This window comes from Sceloporus undulatus, chromosome 11 (genome assembly GCF_019175285.1).
Source record: "Sceloporus undulatus isolate JIND9_A2432 ecotype Alabama chromosome 11, SceUnd_v1.1, whole genome shotgun sequence".
Taxonomy (NCBI): domain Eukaryota; kingdom Metazoa; phylum Chordata; class Lepidosauria; order Squamata; family Phrynosomatidae; genus Sceloporus; species Sceloporus undulatus.
Window position 1 is genome coordinate 3,672,731 of NC_056532.1, and position 23,261 is coordinate 3,695,991.

The 23,261-nt window shown below is 45.2% G+C and overlaps 3 protein-coding genes across 8 annotated transcripts in view; 1 reads left to right on the forward strand and 2 right to left on the reverse strand.

The window, feature by feature from the left end:
• LOC121916957 (NADPH--cytochrome P450 reductase) overlaps positions 1–2,833 on the reverse strand; it is a 34,539-nt gene extending 31,706 nt beyond the window's left edge. The window contains 1 exon segment of the mRNA XM_042442545.1: positions 2,677–2,833. The gene's annotated coding sequence lies outside the window, so the exon portion shown is untranslated.
• Positions 2,834–2,918: 85 nt separating this feature from the next.
• LOC121916958 (transmembrane protease serine 11E-like) lies at positions 2,919–19,070 on the forward strand. 6 transcript variants are annotated; one of them, XM_042442548.1, is made up of 11 exons: positions 2,919–3,660; positions 6,336–6,457; positions 7,139–7,233; positions 7,799–7,907; positions 8,670–9,427; positions 13,127–13,194; positions 13,388–13,542; positions 14,925–15,141; positions 15,555–15,793; positions 16,957–17,069; positions 17,740–18,823. In XM_042442548.1, the coding sequence occupies exons 2-11, from the start codon at positions 6,433–6,435 to the stop codon at positions 17,917–17,919; spliced, it is 1,959 nt and encodes a 652-aa protein (XP_042298482.1). In that variant the 5' UTR covers positions 2,919–3,660; positions 6,336–6,432; the 3' UTR covers positions 17,920–18,823. The 6 variants fall into 6 exon arrangements, 5 of the variants coding, with proteins under 5 accessions (XP_042298482.1, XP_042298484.1, XP_042298483.1 ...); XM_042442549.1 differs by lacking the exon at positions 2,919–3,660 and adding an exon at positions 4,155–5,617; XM_042442550.1 differs by lacking the exon at positions 6,336–6,457.
• On the reverse strand, positions 18,898–22,967 carry RHBDD2 (rhomboid domain containing 2). Its single transcript, XM_042442551.1, has 4 exons — positions 22,735–22,967; positions 20,976–21,377; positions 20,244–20,394; positions 18,898–19,630 (listed from the first exon to the last, which is right to left on the reverse strand). The coding sequence occupies exons 1-4, from the start codon at positions 22,889–22,891 to the stop codon at positions 19,279–19,281; spliced, it is 1,062 nt and encodes a 353-aa protein (XP_042298485.1). The 5' UTR covers positions 22,892–22,967; the 3' UTR covers positions 18,898–19,278.
• Between the last annotated feature and the right edge of the window lie 294 nt (positions 22,968–23,261).

Below are 23,261 nucleotides of genomic sequence, written 5' to 3' on the forward strand. Positions count from 1 at the left end.
AATATAATTATCATATTATGTTATATTGTAATATAGTTATAATATTATATTATAAAATAACGTAATGTATTATTATTATATACTGTAGTAGCAACTCCATTGAGATATATATATATATTATTAATTATTAATAATCATAATATTACAATATTATATTATACCATCTCCACTGATATATATATATATATATAAACTGAATTGTTATAAATAATAGTAATATAACAAAATTGTATTATAATATTATACTATAATATTATATTACACCATAACAGCAGCTTCATTGATATATATATATATATATATATATATATACTTGTAATAAATTATTATCAATAGCAATGGTAACATTATAATCTTATATTATAACCTTATCTTAACATTTCACATTCTTGTATTACAATAACTAATACTATCTTAATAACACAATACAGTAGTTGTTTATAATGATTATATTCTCCCCCAAAACCAGACTCAGCTGCAAAGCCTTCCACCAGAAGGACCCCTGAGTGACGTCACATGAAGGACCCCTGACCCCTTGACCTTTGACCCCGAGGAAGGCCGGAGCCTCCGCAGAGAGCTCCCCCCGGAGCCCGCCCTTTCAAGGCCCGAAGAGAAAGGCTTTTCTCCTCCTCCCTTCACTCACCGTTCGGGGCTCCGAAGAAGGAAGGAAGGAAGGCCGCGGTGGAAGAAGAAGCGAATGGAGCGGCCTCCTCTTCCTCCTCCTCCTTTTTTTCCCTTCGGAAAGAGCCTTCAGGGGGCGTGGCCTACCTCGGAGCATACCATTGTGCCAAAAGGGGGGAAGGAAGGAAAGTCCAAGGAGAAGAGAGAGCGGGAGGCTCTCAGACACAATTGGATAAAGTGGGCTCCTCCCCTCACGCTGGAGGGATAATGGTACGTCCCGCCCCGCTGTCACTCAAAGCGAGGGAGGGGGCGCCTCCTCCTTCTTCTGGGCCGCCCGCGCATGCGCATAAAAGGAAAAGGGAGTATGAGACTTTGGGGAGTCAATGCCATGATTTAAGTCCCACAGAAAGACAAGATAAACACAGGGTTAATTATTGAACACATAAAAAAGGGAGAGAGGCAGCTGCACCGCAGGGATAGTGCAGCCCTTTCCTTAGGCGATTCTGGGATTTGTAGTTTTCCAGGGTCCTTGGGGAAAACTACAGTTCCCAGGATTCCATGGCATGGAGCCATGGCAGTTAAAATGTAACTGAGAGTATATATTTCTTGCAGAATTTATTTGTTTATATTATTAATTAATGTGCCTTTATTAGTAGTATTATTAATATTAACAATAAATAAATATTAATATTTATTTCACACACACACACACACACACACATACATACATATATATATATATATATCTGTGCAACACATCCGGGGCAGCTTACATATTAAAAATACAATCAAATCCCCCTAAAATATAAACAATTCACAATAATAATATTTATTACTATAAATTTATTTATTTATATTATTTATATTTATTTATTAATATTATTTATTTATTAATAATTATTAATATTATTAATATTCTTTATTATTATTATTATTATTATTATTTATTCATATTTATTTACATTACCAATGTTATCTATTAATATTTATTAGCATTATTATTATTATTATTTATTCATAGTTATTAATATTATTATTTATTTATTCATATTTATTTATATTACTAATAATATTTATTAGTATTATTATTATTTATTTATTATTGTTTACTGTTATTTTTATTCTATTTGTTATATTATTCAGAGCTTGGGAAAGTCCCTTTGGGGACCACAGCTCCTAGAAGCCTCTGGGCAATTATGCTTTTTGGCCTGCGAAAGGTCCTATTTTTTGGACTGGGGGGATTTTGGGAGCTGTAGTCCACAATATATAACCGTTCCAAGGTCTAGTCAAAATTCTAGATACAAAGATAGATTAGTGAAATCGATATGGCTGTACTCTATCTTTAAATATGTATGCCTTGTACTGTACTAGAAGTACAGAAGCTGTTGCCAATATATTACTTTTTATGTTAATGTTAAAATTAATAAATAATAACAAATAGAATCCCGCATGCCTTGTTGCTTTTATACGGTGACCCCTAAAAGCATAGGGTCAGAGAATGGGAAGAGACCCCCAAAGCAAAGTCGAAGGCTTTTACGGCCGGCATCCATAGCTGTTTGGGGGTTTGGGGGTCTCTGTGGCCCTGTTCTGTAAGGGTTTATTCCTGACGTTTCACCTGCATCTCTGGCTTTGGCATCTTCGGGAATAAACTCTTCTGGAACATGGTCACAGAGCCCCCCAAAAACCCACAAAAGGCCCCCAAAGGCCATCCAAGCCCTTTCTGCCAGGCAGGAACTCACAACCAAAGTGCTCCAGAAGACCTACCATGACTTAGAGTTGAGTATATACCGTACAGTACTACTATTACAGTGAGCTTATCTGTGGGTTTAGGGTCCAGGACCCGCCATGGAGACCAAAATCCATGGATGCTGAAGTCCCATTCATCCAAAAATGCATTTATAAGGATTTTGCATGGCATGGGAGGAAGGGTGGCACTGTGAGTTAACACACCGCGTGATGCCAACCCTAGTGATGCCACCACTCTCAGACAAGTCTATTTGGGGAAGAAAGGTGGCCCTGGAGAAACAAGAGAGGAAAACTACACATCCCACTCACCTTCTCGGAGGCCCTTGCTACGAAAAGCTCCTTCCCTGGTTGCCTGCGGTGGCTCTTTTGCTTGCGCAACTGGCCTGATGTAAGGTGGTAAAGTCCACAGATCGTGCAATGACCCGCTTTGGTCTGACGTGCCCCTTGCCGACGCCACCTGCTCTGGCACACCTTTGCCTCAGAGCTCCTCTTATTTAATGTTGGACTCCTTTGGCCTGGGTTCAGGCTGTGCCAGCTGCGGAAAAGGGGAGGAGAGAGACGGAGCAAACAGGACGGACGGGGTGGCATTACCCTCGAGGGGCACTTTTCTATCGCTGCCAGGAGGGAGCTTGGCAGAGCATCAGACTTGGGAGACACGGGTTCTAATCCCCAGCAGAACATGAGACTTGGCATCCTTGGGGCCAATCTTGCTCAGCTGACCTGGGATCTTTAGCCTTCGCTGCCACACAAAACGACAAATCCTAGGATCCTGCATTTAAAGTGGTGCCAAACTGCATTGTTTCCGCAGTCTAGATGCACCCTGAGTCCAAACTGGAAAAGTAGTTTGCGTTCCATTAACTCAACAGGAAGAAGGGAGAATAGAGGAGTTTTAAATTCTCCTTCCCTGCAAGCTCTGGCAAAAGTAAACCGCTGCAGGCCTTTCCTAGGTTGCCAGTTCTGCCCCATTCATAATGTTGGCCATCTTGACCACGTTACGTCCCGATTTCCCTCTGCGAAACGTTGGAGGGGATGGGAGGAAGGGAACCACTGGTCCATGTAGAGCAAGTACGAGGGAACTTTTGCTATGTCAGAGGTTTCCGGAGAGGTGGGATGCCCACTTCTCAGGGGTCTTTCAGCCATGTATCTCTGCCTTGGTGAGGATCCAACCAGATGACCCCTTGCATTCCTTTTAAGTTTATGATTCTATGAAAAACCAGAAGGGTGACATGGAAGTTCTGAGAACCGGCGAGTGACGCCCTTCGCATCGTGTGCCCTCCTCGCCTGGCGCAAAAGGTCAGCTGGCACTCTGCCTATACTTTCCTTTTTTTAAGAGAGAGAGATGCAAGTTTTCTGCCATGATTGCACAACTTTAATCTGGGAAGACAGACTGTTCAGGGGCAGGATAAACTTAGATAAATATATCAAAGAGAGAGAGAAAGAGAGAGGGAGAGGGAAAGGGGGGAAAGGAGGAGAGAGGAGCTGGAAACATAGGCTTCAGGGAACTATAACTCCCAGGTTTTTCCTTGCAGATGTAGTCAGAGGTGGCTGGTGTCTCCGTCTCCTCTCTCTCCGTTTGCTCCAGTTTGTATCCCAAACTTTGAAGGAGTTGTCCATGGCATTAGATCTAGGTTAGATTAAGGTGAATTTGGGGCTGTTGGCTTTTTGTGGGTTTTTTGGGCTCAGCGGCCATGTCCTAGAAGACGTTTCGCCAACAACTTCCCTGAAGATGCCAAAGCCACAGATATGGGCGAAACGTCAGGAATAAACCCTCCTAGGACATGGCCGCAGAGCCCCCAAAACCCACAAAAATGTATGGATGCCAGCCTTGAAAGCCTTCGATTTCACTTTGGGGTTGTTGTTGTTGTGTGCCTTCAATTCATTTTATGACTTATGTTCAACCCTATCATGCGGTGTTCTTGGCAAGCTTCTTCGGGTTTTTTGTTGCCATTGCCATCCCCTGAGGCTGAGAGAGTGTGACTTGCCCAAGGTCGGCTGAAGGGTCTCCATGGCCAAGCAGAGATTTGAACCCTGTTCTCCAGCTTCATAGTAGGTCCATCTTAGGGCTGCCAGAGGTCTGGAATGACTTGATGGCGGACAACGACAACAAAGTTTGATAAGACCCGGAGTGAATGCACTGCCCCAATGACCTGGGGGTCACCAGCGGATGCTTTTCTGAGCTCATCTCGGACATGTTTTCTTGGTTGCAGCCTAACACACACAACACACACACACATACCTGTGCGTTTGGCAACCGCCAGCGATGCATTAGAGATGTAGGTCAATTCAATTACTCGCACAGCACTCAACACGTCTTTAATCTACTCCTCCAGAATGTTAATGAACTGCAATCAAAATGCAAGGCATGCTTCGCAAGAGCGGAAAACTAGGAGGGACGGAAAGAGGGTTGCGTCGACCCCCCCTTTTTGTTCCAATGGCAGGGTCAAAGCGTTTGGGCAAGTTACATTTAGTCATGAAAAACAGCAACGCCGCCTCCTTTTACTAAATACGATTGGCGATGAAGACCTAGAAAGAAGACATGGAAAACTACTATTTTACACGATCGGCACAGCTATTTGGAAAACAGAGCCAATACCTGGTATAGATTCTTGGTTGTTAAAGGTATACGATTCTATGGAAGCGGATAGATTGACCTGTTATATCAATAAGAAATCAATAAATGGATATGGACGAGAATGGAAACCATAGACTGCCTAAAGGAAGAAAAAGGAGCACATGTTGGTCTTACGTTTGAATAAGTTCTGATTTAATACAACCTGCTTACAAAGAAGATAAAACGTACCTGATAAAATTAACTGAGAGGGGATTTATTGTGGGACCAGAGGAGGCTAAATGCCTCCCGAAGCGACAAATGCCCAAATTCCCTAGCAATGAGCCGAGGCAGTTAAAGCGGTGTCAAACTGGATTATGTCTGCAGTGTGGAGAGGACCCAAGTCAGGCAAAACCAAGGTTTTAGGCATTCGGATATGTCTGAGAGCAATGGTGCCACAGCAAAATACCAATTCCAGAATCCCACAGCATGGAGCCGTGGCATTTAAGCATTTAAGGTGGCGATAACGAAGATAGGTTTTCTGACTACGATTCTGGACAGTTGTGATCCAAAATAAGTAACTTTCCCAAGCTCTGGTTGAGCCACAATAAGGACCGGGAGTGTTTGACCTCAAGGGAAACCATAGGGCCATACCTACTTCCCAGCGGCATGTGATGTTGGGAGCGGTGGACTGACTAATAGGTAATATCTCAGTTATTACAGATAATATCAACATATTATCCTGGATGTGAAGCAACTACTTTTATGAGAGTGTTTATTTTAGGAAGGTGTTTTTCTCCAGAACTCAGGAGCTGAATCACACAAACTGGCTCTTCAAAAGAGGAATGGCCCTATTATAAAGATCGGCCCGGCGGAGATTTATTAAGGTCACAGACTTGCGTGAACACGGTGGAAAAACAAAAACGTCCACGCCGGATCCGGCGTCGCTCCGATTTCCATCTCATTGCGTTGACCAAACATGGCCCCCTTCCCAAAAACCATCAAGCTGCTCAATTTCCATATACAGTATTGATCTATATTAGTTCTACAGCCAAAGATCAACCTAGCTCTTAAGTCCCTCCCTTTAAGGTTGCTCTCTTTCAATATTGCTTTGTTTGGGAGTGCAGCTTTGAGAATTGAATCCTCTAAGGATGCTGGGAGTTATAGTCCAAGGCCTAAATCAGGAGATTCGGTCATTAAACTATTGTCCTACCTAGTCAAACCGCTACATCATGTTTGCTCAGGGTTTTCTTGGCCAGAGGAGGTTTGCCTTCGTCTTCCTCTACACTTGAAAGAGTAGGATTGCCCAAAGCCATCCAGTGGGCCTTCAGGACCGAGTGGGGATTCGAACCCTGTTCTCCCAGCACCCAGAACTTAAACCACTACTCCAAATTAGCTCCTCTTTGTCTGTATTATTTAGCGCTACACAGATACCGCACCTGCACCTGGGCAAACAGTGGAGCCACAAACACGCAGGTGGCCTTTGCAAGGAGGAGCATCTCACCTGGCTTTCGCCGATGCGCTGGACCAACCCAAAGCAAGGTAACATTGGTAGCGAAGGGTCCTGGTTTGGGACTGCGTCTGCCTCTCTTTGGAGCATCCTTGGTAGATCTTGGCTCAATCCCGGCATCGTCTGCAAAGGTAAGACTTTTGCTTGCGCTTCTGTGTTTGGCAAGGACCTTGTTGACCTTCTCAACCATGGCTGAGGGCTCTTGTGTCACTTCTGGGGTTGTGTCTCAATCCTTCTACAATCTCTCCAAAGCGTTGGACGTGTTTTGACAGAGCTCAGGTTCTTCCACCTCTTCTTTAAAGTCCACACTGTAATAATCCAGAGCGTCCCACCAACTTGGGAGACCCCAGCCGTCTCTAGATCTTATATATCTGTACAGGTTGGGCCTCCTTGACCTGAAACGTTTGGGGTTTGGACTTTGGAGTTTTTCAGATTTGGGGGATAGTTGAGCATGCAAAACGAGACATCTTGGAGACGGGACCCAAATCTAAACATGAAATCCATTTATTTTATACACAATATAGTGTCCGAGATTGGAAGATGTGTTCAGTGTAATATGCAGAAGGGCCGATGGTCTCAACCGGTTGGGGACTGCAAACGTATTTGCATTTTAAACAGTCTAACAGTGTATCGCGCATCAAATGCTGGCCTATGAAATTCTCCCTCCGCGGTCAATTCTAAAATGGTGCCTATCTCAATGTTTTGCATTTCAGCGGCGTTTTGTCCCTGCAAAGTCTTTCTTGCGGACGCTGCCGGCTGCAGTACAACTCGGCACAAAGCCAGGATGGGGCAGGTCAATTACCAAAAGGTACAGGCGTTATCATTATTGATATTATTAATTATTTAATGAATTCTAGCAAGGCTGTGGGACTAGGAGCAGATACCTTCCAACTGTCCCAGTTAATTCTCTGCATTCCTACTTTTCCAGTGGCTTTTAAAATGTCCCGGTTTCTCTCTTCTCCTCCCATTTCCTCCCTTCGTCCTCAGCTTACTTCACTTACTGCAAACAGGATAAAATATATTACTATTATTATTATTATTATTATTATTGTTAAACTGAATTCAAGTGCAAAAGCAGTTTGTACTCCATTAACTCCGCCAGAAAGAGGGAACAATCTCTTGCCATTTCCCCAGAGGTTCATGCAAAAGCAAACTGCTGCAACTTCTCCTGGTTTATCTATTCTTCTTCATGAAGAACCTTTGGACATCTTGACCGCATGCTTCTTAGGGTTTTCATCCATGAAACAGAGGGTGTGTTAACATGCAACCAAAGAACCTGATATGAGTTCTGAATGTAGACCTTCCAGACTGTGCGCTGATGGGCAAGGTGAGAACGAAACCAGACCCTGGCCCTTTCTTTTTGTTCCCCGCAGCCGAAGAGAAGGTCCCTGCGGTGCTGTTACTGCTGCGTCGAATGCCTCAGTGGGTTCCTCGTCTTGATGTCGGTGGCCACCGTGATCACGCTGCTACGCTATTTCCTAGGTAAAACCTCGGCTGGAACTTGAACTCTGCGCCTGGAGACGGAGCTATTGGGGTTTAGGGATGGGTGAGGATTGCATTTCAGTTCATTGTTAAGAAGAACGTATCAGAAAATTTAGATTTCATGCTCACAATGGGAAGAATTAGGGTTGCCAATTCTTTCCCCCCAAAGGCTACTCTCCTTTAACACATGCATTGTAGGCCTAGTTTACTCCAACATCTATGGATCCAGTATCCACAGTTTCGCTTATCCACTTTTCTCTAGGCATTTTTAGGTCCTCCAGTGTGGTTCGATAATACGCTTGGCCCAGAAGTTGTTTGTCTCATTCAAAACAATAGTGTCCCTTATAATTTGTGGTTTCAAGTACTGTACTGTATTCCACTTTAACTGCCATGACCGTATCCTATGGGATTCTGGGATTACCAGTTTAGGAAGTGGCCTTTACACTTCTCAGCCAGGGAGCTCCAGAGCCTTCCCAAACTACAAACCCCATGATTCCAGAGGATGCAGCCAAGTCAATTGAAGTGGACCCTCCAGCGCAACAGTTCCCAGACTTTGGTCCTCCAGGTGTTTTGGACATCAACTCTCAGAAACCCCAACAAGCTTGGCCAACGGTTAGGAATTCTGGGAACCAAAGTCCAAACATCTGGAGGACCAAAGATTGCTCCAGTTGAAGTATGGAAAGCCATACATGGGTGCAGTGGGAGTTCAAAGTGGATTCATTCATTGTGGGTTCATTTTTTTTCCTCCTTACGCCACAACAGAGTTCTCCGGTCTTTCGTTCACAAATGGCGGAAACGGAACTGAAGTCTTCTCAGACCTGGGTCCAACGCAAGGACCCACCAGACGCTTTCTTGAGACTGTTGCTCAAACCAAAGCCATGGACGAATCTCCTTCCCAGCAAATCTTGGACCGTCTCATGTCGACATCCCCTCAGTCTTCACCTCAGAGGAAAATGGATGCACCTCAACCATCATCTCAACCCACTGAGATGCAGCAACCGATATCTCCATACTTAACCTCAGCGTTGAGCCAACCTTCTCCGCCTTCCACAACCGAACAGAAATCATCTCTATTCTCCTCAGCTACGTCATCTTTTCCAACGGACGTCGCTACCTCCATGGCGTCTCCGTTGACTGTGGACACAATGCAGACATCTTCTGGTTGGGCAACTTTGGCCACTAAACTGAGTCTTTCCTCTCGGCCGACAACAGATATTCAAGAGACATCTCCCAGCGAAGCAACTCCATCTGTTCAATGGAGTCTTTCCTCTCATCTGCCCACAACTGTCAACTTGACTGGTGCAAAGCCAGGTTCTCCAGAGGATCCTATAATGGGTTCTCCATCGCCAAATGTAACTTCTCAGCAGCTTCCGTTTTCAGTAACTTCTCCAGTTGATGGAAATGAAACCAACCAATATTTCCACGGTTCCTTCCAGCTTCCGAAGGAAGTCTACCATTCAAGCTACAGCAACCACACTTCGGAGGGTTTTAGGAGCGAGGCATTGAAGTTGGAAAACATGGTGAGCATAAGCCTTGATTTTTGATCCATGGGGAAGGCTGAACGGTGAGGATGAGCCGCTTCCAGGCCTTTGGGCCAGTAAGTCTGCTCCGGGGTTGTAGTCCAAACTTTAGAAGGCTTCTCTGCTGCAAAGGAGCGTTTGGGGAAATGGACAAACACTGCAAAAGTTTAGGATATGTCATGATCAGGGTGACCAGACCTCCTCTTTTTCCAGGACATGGCTTCCTTGTCAATGGGAGGGTGAATCTGCTCCAGGCATTACTATGAACTTACACTATCCCTGAAGCCTAACCCTATCAACACCTTAGAAGGGATATTTTTGGGGGGATATAATCCCCTTGTGCCCAGGTTGGCTGGAGGATGGAAAGAGCTGTGGTCATTTATGTTGTTGTTGTGTACCTTCAAATCCGCTTCCACTTATGGAGACCCTAAAATGGGATTTTCTTGGCCAAATTTGTTTAGAGAGGTGTTTATTTTTGCCTCCCTCTGAGGCTAAGAGAGTGTGACTTCTCCAAAGTCACCCAGTGGGTTTCATGGCTGAGCAGGGAATTGAACCCTGGTTTCCAGAGCCATAGTCCAACACTCAAACCACTATGCCACACTGTTTCGGTCCTTTACAGAACCATCATAACCTGGACCCAACTTGTGGGTAACTGACAGCAGTAATGAGTCCAAAAGGGTAATTTCTCTCAAGCTTTGTCCAAGCTTCCCTTAAAAACCAAGCCTTTCTCAGCTAATGTTTCACTGAACTCAGACCGAGGGATCCCACAAATATCTTGGGCTTAGAGGCAGGATTCAAGGCAGGAGAAACTCCCTTAACCGGTCCGGCAGCTAGATCTGTGGCAAGGCACCTGCGCACTGAAAGAGACAAAAGATGGGTTTTGAATGTCAACAGAGTGAGGTCTCTCATGTTGCATCCAGGCCCTGCCAAGAAAGAAGGCCTTCTGCTATTTATCAGGGAACAATATTGGGTCCCCTCATGACCGGTGGGAGAGTGGCGCATAGCGCATCCATGGCGTGCCACGTTTTGAGATCGAAGCGAGTCCTCTTGCAAAGGCTGGGGAACCTTTTCGGGGCCGACCCGTACCTTGCGTCAAACAGTGATCAGAATGGGGACTGCAGTCATAAAACCAGGAGGCTAGGACATGGGAACGGCAGCTACGAAAGAACCAGAGACGATCCTGAAGAGTAAAGATATACAGCTGAGCATTAAAGTTAGATTTCTACAAGCCATGGTAGTCCCCATCACTGTGAAGAAGAGAAAGGTGGACATTGAGAAAGAAAATCAACCCCTTTGAGACGTGGAACCTTTTTGGGGCTCACAGCTAAATCCTAGGGGTGCAGCCACAATGCACAAATAATCCAGTTTGGCACCACTTTAACCGCCACGGCTCAATGCTATAGGATCCCGGGCGATACAGTTTGTTGTGGCACCAGAGCTCAAGTCGTTTCCGACTTATGGCAACCCGACAGTGGCTCTACTATGGGGCTTTCTTGGTCAGATTTGTTCGGAGGAGGTTTGCCGTTGCCGTCCTCTGAGGCCGAGAGAGTGTGACGTGCCCAAGGAGACCCAGTGAGTTTTACGGCTAAACTTTGGTCTCCGTTGACTCAAAGTTTGGCAAAATGGATCCATTGCTCTAATGTGGCTGGAATGGCCCATACGTTTATGAAAAGCACCCAAACTTGTTCCAAATTAAAAGACAAATAAAGACAAACCAGGAAGCTTTGCCCATATTTTCAGGAAAGACCTGTTTAGAAGTATGAAAGATCGTGAATTATATGATGAACTACCAGGAGAAAAAGCAAATACGTTCTGTGCTGTTTTAGCCCCTCACGGAACGGATAATGATCTGTTGTTTGGTTGGTTGTCGTGTCCTAGTCACCCTTGAAAAAACAACAACACACAGACACACACAACCTAAACAAAGAAAGCAAGGGATAGTACCACAATGACCTGTTTTATAACATGACAAGTAATGATTCGGAGGAGGTTATTCAATCCACGGGACCCTTTTCTTTTAAATGTTTATTTTTATTGCGTTCTCGTCATACCAAAATGTTCGATGAAGCATCGTCATCACAGAACATGTAACTAAACACATACAACATGAAATCTAAAGGTACCATACCATCATCCTATTTCTTCATTCTTTCTCTCCCAATCTCCAAGCTTTCTCTTCTTTCATTCCTACTTCCGTTTAGTACAGCTCGGCTACAATTTTCTTTCCGTATTGCATACCTCCTATCCTCTAATATCCTATAAACTCCATCTTTTTTGACGTGAAGCTGCTTATTCTCCTTTTTTTCTATGTGTTTCTCGCTATGGTCATTAAGTTGGCCCCAAAAAAGGTTCCCTAGCCTTCGCAGTAGAGCTCACTTCAATCCCATCCTGGAGCCGGGATGAAACGGAGGTGGTTTCATCTCTCCGCTGGTTGTCTACACACTCAGTTGTGCCCTTTTGCCCTTCCTTCCTCCATTTGCAGTAAACTCATCTGACCCAGAGAGCTAAATGAGGAACAGCCTTGGGAGGAAAGGCCCAAAGGTCCTTTTTCACAATGCTTTCCCCTGGAGGGAATTGTTTGTTCTTGCACCAACAGGTTGCAAGAGTTTGCATCGCTCAGCTTTCCAAGAAGTGAAACCCACAATGCACTCTGGACGGGCAGCGCCCATGCCAGCCATGGATGGGGCAGTGAATCCGTTCCATGTTCTAGCCTGAATTTGGACATTGGTGCTGAAAACCCTCTCCTAAAGACCCAGTACCTTGGACATACAGGGAACTGTGTCTGTTGGATGCCTTCAAGTCATTTCTGACTTATGGAGACTCTAAGGCAATCTCATGGGGTTTTCTTGGCAAGTTTTCTTCAACGGAGGTTTGTTGTTGCCTTCTTCCGAGGCTTAAAGAGCGGGATTTGCTCAAGATTACCCAAGGCTAAGAGGGGATTCGAACCCCAGGCCCTTGGAGTCTTAGTCCAATTCAAAAAAGACATTGAGAAACTAGAGCCATGTGTCCAAAGGAAGGCAACTAAAATGGTGAAGGGTCTGGAAACCATGAAGCCCTATGAGAGAGATGGGGATGTTTAGCCTGAAGAGAAGGTTAAAGGGTGATAAGATAGCCCTGTTTAAATACTTGAAGGGATGTCATATTGAGGAGGGAGCAAGCTTGTTTTCTGCTGCTCCAGAGAACAGGACCTGGAACAATGGATGCAAGCTCCAGGAAAAGAGATTGACTCAAGAAATAATCCAGTTTTATACCACTTTAACTGCCCTGGCTCAATGTTATGAGATTCTGGGAACTGTAGTTTTCAGTTTCATGAGACGTTTAACCTTCTCTGTCAGAGAGCTCTGGTGCCACAATAAACTACAATTCCCAGGATTCCCTAGCACTGAACCAGGGCACTTAAAACCGTCTCAAACTGGATTATTTCTGCAGTGTGTGTTTTGGACTTTAGTCTTTCCACATTGTATTTTTTAATGGTTGGAACATTTTCTCGCCTGCCTTGGCTAAGCACCGCGAAACGTCTGTTTGCAAAGGGAAAATGCAGATGAGCTTTATAAAAGGAATAAATAAAAATATATGGCAGCATGAGCTTATATGTGTCCAAAGATAAACTGCATTGGTTGCTTATAGATAGTACTGAAGCCTAAATAACCTGTTTTGAGCAAGTGGTCACACACCTCTTTTCTTCTTCTTTCCCCCCAGATTGACAATATGTTTGCCAAGAGCGCCTTAAAGCATCAGTACCGGAAATCGTTTATTCAGGGATTGGAGTAGGTATCATCATTACTAATATATATATATATGGGGGTGCATTTTAGAAACTTTGTGATGATGGTTATCTTTAAAGAAGCCCTCATTTTGGGGGGCAGTGGTGAAATATGTGGAAATCCTCACATTCGGAGGCAGCAGAGGGATGAGAAGAACTTCATAGATGGTGCCCAACGTCTTTGTTTTCTTCTCAAGGCCTCGGCCTTTCAGGGCCAAATTCCTCCTGAAGTTCAGCGACGACGACCACAGGCTAAAACTCGACCCGGAAACCGTGGTCAGGGAAATGGTCCGGGGCTATGAGGAAACTCAAGACAAAGTTGCGGTGGATGTCAACAGCATCCTGGTGGAAGGTGAGTTGGGGTGACCATCTGTGATCTTTTCTCATGAAGCGACCGCTTCTTCTCACCACCCCAGATATGTTTGGGATATGTTTATGATCTTATTGCAAACCACCCTGAGATCTTTAGACAGGGACTGACTCCACAATTTGATAACCTTAGCTCCCAGGGAGATTAGATTCCTGGCTCCATCTGTCCAAAGACCCATTTATTTGTCTTCTTGGTTGTCCATGGTCTCCTCAGTACTCTTCTCCAACATCACATCTCAAATGGGTTGTTCTTATCTGCTTCCTTCACTATCCAGCCCTCCCATCCGCACATGGTGATGGACCTTTCAGTTTAAACCTTTGAATAGCCATCTTTAAATATCTGAAGGGATCTTGTGTAGAAGATGAAGTCAACTTGCTTTCTCTGGCTCCAGAGACTAGGAAAAGGAACATTAGGCAGAACTTCTTGACCATAAGAGATGTTTAATAGAGGAATGGATTGCCTCAGAGGGTGGTGGACTTTCATTCTTTGGAGGTCTTTAAACAGAGATCGGATGGGCATCTCTTGGGAATGTGTTAGCTGTGGATTCCTGCAGGACAGGGAGTAGGGCAGGATGACCTTTTCCAGAGCCTTCCAATCCTATGATCTGATGAGTAGGTGCTTTGATAGCCAGGCCAATGCAAAGTTGGTTGCCTAATCCCGTTCCAAAGTTGCTCCACCGGCCGAGTTGGTTAAGCAAATGTCACCAATATATTTTGTCAATTGAAAGGTGGCCGTGGACAAATGACTCTGCCTGAGATTGCAAGCCCAGATAGGCCCACTCAACTAGGAGGGACGAGGCTCAAGATCCGATACTTGGGGTGCCTCCAACTCTCATCCAGGCAGTTGGTTTGGATGGTTTCTCCCCAGCGAGCGTCAGGAACGTGCGGATTCTGCAACCCCACACCTTCGTGGCAGGACAGGTGGAGAATTCACAACCTTACGGATCTTCTGTTGTGTAATTTAAAACCATTTGTGCTCCTGTATGTATATATTTCTGCTTCTGCCAGGTCCAGCGGCAATTGGTGGCTTCCAGGTCAGGGAGGCAGTGAATCCTCTCCAGGTTTTGGTTAACTATATTAAAGGACCTTTCCAAAGTGCTGAACCTCTTTGGCAAGCCTGACTTGGCACCTGGGATGGCTCTTTTTTGCTTAACATGTATGCTGAACATTATCATGGAGTATCACAGACTGTAGCATTATTTGGGAGTTGTAGCCCAAGGCCAGATAAATTGGCATTGGGGACTACTTTTTGTAACTCCCCACGCTCTCCTACACTGCAATGTTGACCAGAGTCCATCTCGGTCACATTGGTGGCTCAGCAGAAACAGTGATGCTTGAATATAATCATTGATTATTCATCGCTAGATTACAAGGAACTGTGCCTGACCAAGCCAACGTCATTACTGTCCCCCCTTCTTGGTGCAAACCACAAGCCAAACAGCCACTGGGATGCCAAACATCTCAGTCACGCAGAGGACTGGCCTTGGGTCGCCAGCGTCATGAAAGAGGACATCTCCGTTTGCGATGGGACCCTCATCACAGACAACTGGGTGCTGACTGCCAGGAACTGTGTAGCATCTGGGTGAGTCTCCCAATTTCCATGGCCCCAAAGGCGTCAGACCTTTCAAATGTCCTCCTCGGTCAGGGAGACTCCTACTTATTCCTCTGTCGTCCCATCTTCTCGGTGGCTTTTAAAACGTCCTGGTTTCTGTCCCATTCTCTTCTTTTGTCCCCAGCGAATTTCAGATGCTGCAAACTGAGTTTGAAGTGCCAAAAGTAGCTGCCTAAATCCCCCCTGGCTTGGTTTCTGGGACCCGTTGCCCCAAAATAACTTTGGTCAGCTCTGCTTTGTTTTGGAGTCAGCTTAATGCAATTTTATAGATATAAGAAAAACCTATAAAAAGATTATATATATAGCCAGTAAGGATGAATATGCTGTTTCTCCTCTCCACCCAACATCTGCCCTATGCTTTTACTTTCTTTCCTCCTTTGCAGCATCCCTTCCTTATACACCGTAAAGCTTGCCCCGTATGCGAAACACACTCCTTCGGAATCGCTGCATTCAGTTGGCAAGATTGTTCACCCCTCAGGAATGCCAAAGGATCTTGCATTGCTCCAACTGGCCAAACCCGTACCCGCCACTTCTTCTGTCCACCCCATTTGCCTGCCTGACCCTTCCCACATTGCGCCTTCCGGGACCGAATGCTGGGCTCTCGGATCAAAGGAAAAGCACAGTAAGCAAGGAGGGGTGCTTTTCGTTACAAGACGCCGGGGCTGGTGGCTGCCATGTCAGTGAGGTGGTGCGTCCATTGCAGGTTTGGGCCAGGAGCAATCCAAGGTGCTAAGCCTATTTAGGACTAAGGTTCCTCAAAACAGCACAAGGTCCAAGGTTCTTCAGAAGCACGAAAGTGTTGCTTCTTCCAGAACGGTCAGCTGTCAGCAACAGCCTCCCAAAAGAGTTGCTGGATTACTTATGGCCTAGCAGCCTCTCCTAGCTCTTGCCTGAGTAATGAATATTTTCTATATACATGCTTTGAGCTACCTAAACCCTTCCATGCCTATGTTCCTTTATGGTAGGTATGACTGGGCCAGTGTCTCTGTGTTGTGGATGCTGGGGAGTGTCACTGTCTCAAGCACGGACATGTCCTCTTGTCCTTCTGTTTCCCCCTCCGAGTCTGAACCTAGTTCCTGGGAACAAGGCATGACAAAACCTACCAGGAAACATTAAGGGAAATCATAGACTCCTAGAATTGGAAGAGGCTCCAAGGGCCATCCAATCATTCTGCCATGCAGGAATATACCATCCAAGCCCTCTCTGTGAGAGACAGCTATCCAGCATCGGTTTAAAAATCTCCAAAGAAGGAGACTCCGCCGCTCTCCAAGGCAGCAGCGTATTCCGCTGTCGAATAGCTCTTACTGCCAAGAAAGATAAGCCTGGTAAAGAGAAGATGGAGCGGGGGGCATGGTGGCACTCTTTAAATATCTCAAGGGCTGTCCCAAAGAGAAGGGTGGTCAGGTTTGTTCTCCGCTGCCCCAGTGGTTAGGACCAGCTCTAATGGTTTTAAGTGAGAGAGGGACAGATTTTGACTAAACTTTAGAAGGAATGTATTCATAGTGAGAGAGATCCAGCAATGGAACTGACTGCCATGAGAGGCAATGGCATCTCCTTCTCTGGACATCTTCCAAAAGATGCTTTAAGCTGGAGTTTCCGCACTGAGCTGCGGGTTAGACTGGATGGCCTCTTGGACCCCTTTCGACTCTGTGATTCTACGTTCACCACCCCACTGACACGGGGGCTACTAGCTGCGACTGAAGAGGAGTAGTTAGGAACTGTGGATGAATAAAAATAGGGCAAGGGAGGTGCATATTTACAGAAGTGTGTGGTCCTTCCTTCCAGCCGATAAACCTGAAGTCCTTCAGTGGACAGTAACTTCCCAGACTGAGTGTCAGACCTCCTCTCCCTCGCACTCAACATGCGCAGAAACTACAGACCTCAAGAAACATCTCCAGGTAAGTTGCCAGCGGCTGCTGGGACATTGGCTATTCTGTTTCCAGCACTAGAGGCAATGCCGTTGTGCCATCAAAAAACAGGGTTACCATGGGCTCTTGGTATCCGCAGGGGTTTGGTTCCAGGATCCGCTATGGATACAAAAATCCATGGATGCTGAAATCCCATTAAATACAATTGGGTGGTATTATTACTACTACTACTACTATAACTATAGCCCTTGGTATCTGATGTAGTTTGGTATCAGATGCTCCCATGGATACTAAAATCTTTGGATGTTCAAGTCCCATTACATATACTGGCCTAGTAAAATGGTGTCCGTTATATAAATTGGCAAAAATCAAATTTTGCTTTTGGAATTTATACATACATACATACATACATATGAATGTTTTCAAGCTGTGGACAGTGGAATCCATGGATAAGCAATCCATGGATACATAAGGCCAACCGTATTATTGCTTTTAAAGACCTTAAGTTGCCTTAGGGTCACCATAAGTCAGAAATGACTTGAAGGCGCACAACAGCATTGGAAAACTCATTTTTCAGCCTGGAAATGAATGATGGTAGATGCTCTTTCTACCTCTACTTACACAATAAGGGCAGTGAGCAATGCAATAGTACTTACTTGTCTTTTCTTCCCTTCCCCTTTTAAATCTGCTATCTTGCCAGTTGAGCACAGGAGGGCCCTTTCTTTGTCTGGGAGAGAACCAACAGGTTTACCTGGAAGGAATCGTTCCAGTCTCTGCCGAAAGCCAGGGGAAGAAGAAGGAGCAGTCGGCGGCTTTCCCTCGAATGGCACCGTGGGTTCCTTGGATCAAGTCACAGCTTTCCCCCGATAAAGCAGCATAAGAGAAGGGGACAAGTGTGTCCTTGTGGCATTTTGGGGCAGGTGGAGAGGAACCCACCACCTCTTGGCTCTTCTCAAGAGGTTTTTAGGTTTGTAGGTCTATTTCTTGGTTTGTAAAGCAACTCACTGCCTAGTTCCCTTTGGTGAGCTGAAGACCAGCTCCAGACAACCAGAAAGAAAAGGTTTTTGTAAACTATGCAAGAACTGGAGCAACGTGGCCTTTCAGGTGCAGAATGCCACTTTGCATTCGGTGCATGCCCCAAAGTGTCCCAGGAAACAATGCTGCAGAGAAACACATGTGTGTTTTCAAAAGTAAAAAACGCAATTTAAAGCAGCCTATTGTAAAATAATAGGTTAAAGTGGGCAAAGTCTGGGTCTCCAAAACACCCCGACCCCCTCAATTTTATCAGCTTTTAAAATGGCCCCAAAAACTGGCCCAAAGCCACAAAAAGGCACCTGAAGATGCACCAATTTGCTCCAAAAATCAAAATGCTATAGGTAGCCTTTGTGCTTCAGTCTTTACCATCCTTTATCCCCTTCCCTTCTCATGGCAATTCATATGATGGGGATGTGGTGTCATGGCTTCTACTATTCGGAAACTCTATCACAATACAGCTTTAGCCTTTGAAACTGTGTGCCGCAGGACTGTCTGGTGCAATGAATGCCCTTTAGAAATTGCTGGCCACAGAGTGACAACACATGGCTTTGCTTTGCTCTCCAACTCAGTTTGGTGCCACTCAAAGCTCTGGAACCTCAGAGAAGGAAAAAAGGAAGGTAAAGGGGAAACCCAAATAAAGGCAGAGAGGCCAAAATGCAAAGGAAAACGCTCCGAGGAACAAACCTGCGCAGCCAGGTTGGCGCATGCTCCAGCTTCTCAAAGAGAACCATCAGTCTCCATGCAGCAAGGCAGCTTCATAAGGATTTTGCAATATAGACTTTTAAAAGGGTTGCATATGAAATAATAATAATAATCATAATCATAATCATAATAATAATAATTTACTCACATTGCCTTCCAAGGGGCCAGAAGCATTTCATTCAAACCTTTCAAAACAGCTGCAGTCCAATGATATCATGAGGGCTCTATGAGTCCCACCTCAATATAAAGACCCTCTAGCAATCTTCTATGTTTTCAATCAATCAAAGGAGCCCATGAGTTTCACACAAGATGGAGACATTTCTGAGCTGCACAAGAGACTTTTGTTGTTCAAAATGGAGGTCCAAACCTTTTCCCTCCCGTTTCACTCAGTCTCTGCAAGCCCAGCAGCAAAATGCGACGCCAATCCATTTGGAGAGTCCAGAGCCCCTTTCCTCATCCGAATTCCAGCAAGGTCCAAGGACCTGGGCTGCCCACCAGTCCCTCAACCTACCTGAACCCGGCAAAGGTCCATCGATTCTGGGCCTGCTGCTGTAGTTATGAACCCAGGCGCCTGGTGGATGCTGGAGCCATCTGTTCTTGCAGGCACCCATGAGTCAGATCCGCCAAGATGCGGAGAAGAGGAGGAGGAGGATCCTGGGGGAGCATGGAAATGGTGCTGGGCGCACGGCTCTACAAAGGCACTAGTGGTTGGGTATTGTGCAGGAGATAGTGGGTGCTGCACCCTTGAAGTTTGGGGGTGCATGCTGGGATGTGGGCCAGGGACGGCAAAGAAGACAGGAGGCGGCGGGCTGTGATAGCTCTGCGTCGGGTAAGAACCTGGCATTGGATTTAGCCTGGAGAGAAGAGAGGATGCATGTTAGTCCAGAGAGTGGTCACTTGGCTAATGAAATGATGTTGCCATGTGCATAGTTTTTTGTGCGTTTTTCGGGCTATGTGGCCATGTTCTAGAAGAGTTTATGCCAGCCACAGACGCCCGCAAAACGTCAGGAACAAACTCTTTTCGAACATGGCCACGTAGCCCAAAAAACACACAAAAAACTATGGATGCCGGCCATGAAGCCTTTGACTTCACGTTGCCATGTGCCTTCCAGCCATATAATGTAACTACATTGTGTGTGATTTTGTATTATATTTTATTACATATAATTAATGTGATTTTTACATAGAGATGTTTGAATTTTATAAACGCTGTATAGGTTGTATCTGTGAGCCGCCTTGGGTCCCTCCGGGGAGAAAGGTGGGATATAAATGAAATAAATAAATGTTTGTTATATTTAATCCTTTTTTAAAGGGGAGGGGGTCAATTTATTTATTGAGAGTATATATTATACCAATATACCCTAGTCATGTAAGCCACCTTGAAGAACAACGGGAGATGGGAGTCCGTCAACCAGAGGAGACCAATAGACAACACAACTCCCTTTAGCAGGGTTTTTGCACACTTACTTCCGGCTCTGGGAGGCTCTTCGTTCTGCTAGGGACCCTGGAACATATTTGAGGCCTGGGATTCTCTTCAGCAGCTGGAAAGGGAATTTTTGATCCAGATGAGAGACGGCCGATTCGGGGAGATCCACGCGGGAGCAGAAGCCGTAACCATCTTGATGTTGGAATGCGGGATAAGGAGGACTACTGTGGCTAGAAAGGAAGGCATTTCTACACCTGATCACCTCAGCCCAGGCTCCTAAGAAACCGCTGGAGAATGCTCAGCAGCTTCAACCGGCCCAAAATCAAGTCACCTCCCTCAAGAGCCCTCACTGGGACAGAGCATCCATTTTGTACTGGTTCTGTTGGTCTCTGGTATTTCTGTACTGCATTCAATGTGTTGGTGCAAACCATTTAACACAGAGGTGGACGGTCTCAGGACAAGGGGCCAAATCTAGTTCACTTGGGGTGACAAATTTGGCTCACCCAAGCTTCCAGAAAGGGCTATGCCCCCACTCCCTGACACCATTTCTATTTGTTGCTTTGGAGACTTTTAAACAGAGACTGGATGGCCATCTGTCGGGGGTGCTTCGATTGTGTGTTCCTGCATGGCAAAATGGGGTTAGTCTGGATGGCCCTGGTCTCTTCCAACTCTAGGATGCTATGTTTCTAACCTTGAGGAGGCCTGAATATACACAGTTCTGGCACAAGGCAAGCTCACATGGCCAGCTTGTGAGACTCGATTGTAAAGGATACAGAGGTTCCCAATCACGAGGCCACAAAGGTTTGCAAGGAAGGAAGAGATCAGTGCAAACCAAGCCACACAGAGCAGGAACCAGGGGACTAGTGCCACCCGGAGGTTGACTCCCAAAACCAGCGTCCTTCTCATCGGGGAGCGGGCGATGGATGCGGCCAGCATGGCAAAAGCCACGGGTGCGAATCCCTTGGCGTCCGTCACCTCCAAGACGCTGGCAAAGGCAGCCCGGAGCAGGAGGTAGAGCAGGGCCGAGGCGACGGCGAAGGCCAAGGTGAGGAAGCTGTGCTTCACGGTGCCCACGGTCTTCTCAAAGCTGCCGGCGAAGTACCAGGCGATGATGGCACCGCACACCCAGGAGACCGGGTCGTCATATACAAAGATGTAGGTCACCAGCCGATAAACTGAGGAACAAGGGGGGGGGGGGGAAGAAGACATTTTAGAGACAAGCTTGGACTTTTAAATGGGTAATGGGTTCAGGCAAGGTTGGGAAATTTGGCAATAATGCATCTTAGGAGCCTCAAGGAACATAGTGTGTCCATAGCAGGTTACTATGACCTTTTAATGAATCATTCTTTTGAAGACTTCCAGCATGTCTATTCACTAAGATAAAGGGTGAGAAACCGGACGGATGGACACAACTCGCCCTTGGGCCCTGTTTTGGTGTTTCCAGTATCATTGGGACAGTGGCTCCACTACAGGCTTTGGGCAGTGGTTCCCAAACTTTGCCTTCCAGGTGTTTTGGACATCAGCTCCCAGAAGCCCCAGCCAATGGTCAGGAATTGTGGGAGCTGGAGTCCAAAACATCTGGAGGACCAAAGTCTGGGAATCAGGGCTTCAAAGGACCTCTCCAATAAAATACAATATCAATACAACGTCGTATAATTTTGCTAAGATGTTGTATTGATGTTGGTCAATATCAACACAGTGTCATATAATAACATTATAACCCTGACAGTAATCATAACAGCAATAAAATGATTGAAGCGGCTTACATTTAAATATTATGATGATGATTTATAGTATTTATACCCCGCTCTTCAGGCAAAAGGCTTTCAGGGCAGCTTCCATTGTTTTCAATTAGACATTAAATATTAAAATAAACCAATAAATTACAATATCAATACAATATCATATAATAACATATTAAAACCTAACCCTCCCATCAACAATAATAAAAATACAATTAAATGATCAATTATTACATTTTATTTATTATAGAGTATAAATGTTATATATTTATAGACATTATAGACATAACATATTATAAATGTATAATTTATAGATTTATAATATAATAAATATATTATTGCTAGAATATAAATATTATATTATGTTTATAATATTTTATATTCCATAAATAATATATTATTTATGGAATATAAAATATTATAAACATAATATAATATTTATATTATATCAATAATATATTTATTATATTATAAATAATTCTATAAATTATATATTTATTATGTTTATACCATAATATTTAGTCTATCAATAATATATATTTATAATCTCTATTATGTTGATAATATAAATATATAATTTATAGAATTACTTATAATAATATAAATATATATTATTGATAGAATATAAATATTATGTTATAAACATAATAAATATTATATTATATTATATATGGCTGAACCCTGTTGGCTTCAGCCACAGTCTAACCCTCTCGCCTTTAAACCCTGGTTTAATCCTGCCTTAAACTCTGGTTTAACCCTCACTGTCTGAATGGGAAACTGAGGGGCTCACCTTGCAGCCCCTGCAAGGCCTCAGGCCCCAGAGAGAAGGCCGACCCTCCCTCCTCGGCCTCCTCTCCTCCGCCCTTCCAACGCAGCAGCCTCGGGCCTGAAACGAACAGCGACAGCAACACTGTCAAAGCAACCGCCGCAGGGAACCGGCGCTCCATTTTCCTGCTCCCTCAGAGCCCCGCTTCCGATTTTTTGGACTCCACTTCCGGTTTAAAATGGCGCCCGTGTGGCCACAGGTAGAAGAAGCGGAAGTCGCGCTCTGCTCCTCGTTCATTCCCACTTAGCCGCGCCCCTCTTTTGGCGAAGGGGCGGAGCTAAGAGAGGAGGCGCCGATAGGCTGGTAGTTCCCGCTTTGGAGCGTTCCTGGGCCTATCAGAATTTGAGGGGCGTGGCTAACTGCTCCTGCTTTGTTGAAGGGGCGTGGGCTAAGCAGGAGCGGCCAATGAGGAGCTGCTGCGTCACCAGAGCGTGGACATACTCCTCGCTGGGGACTACATTTCCGAAGATCCTCCACTTGTCAAGCTGGCA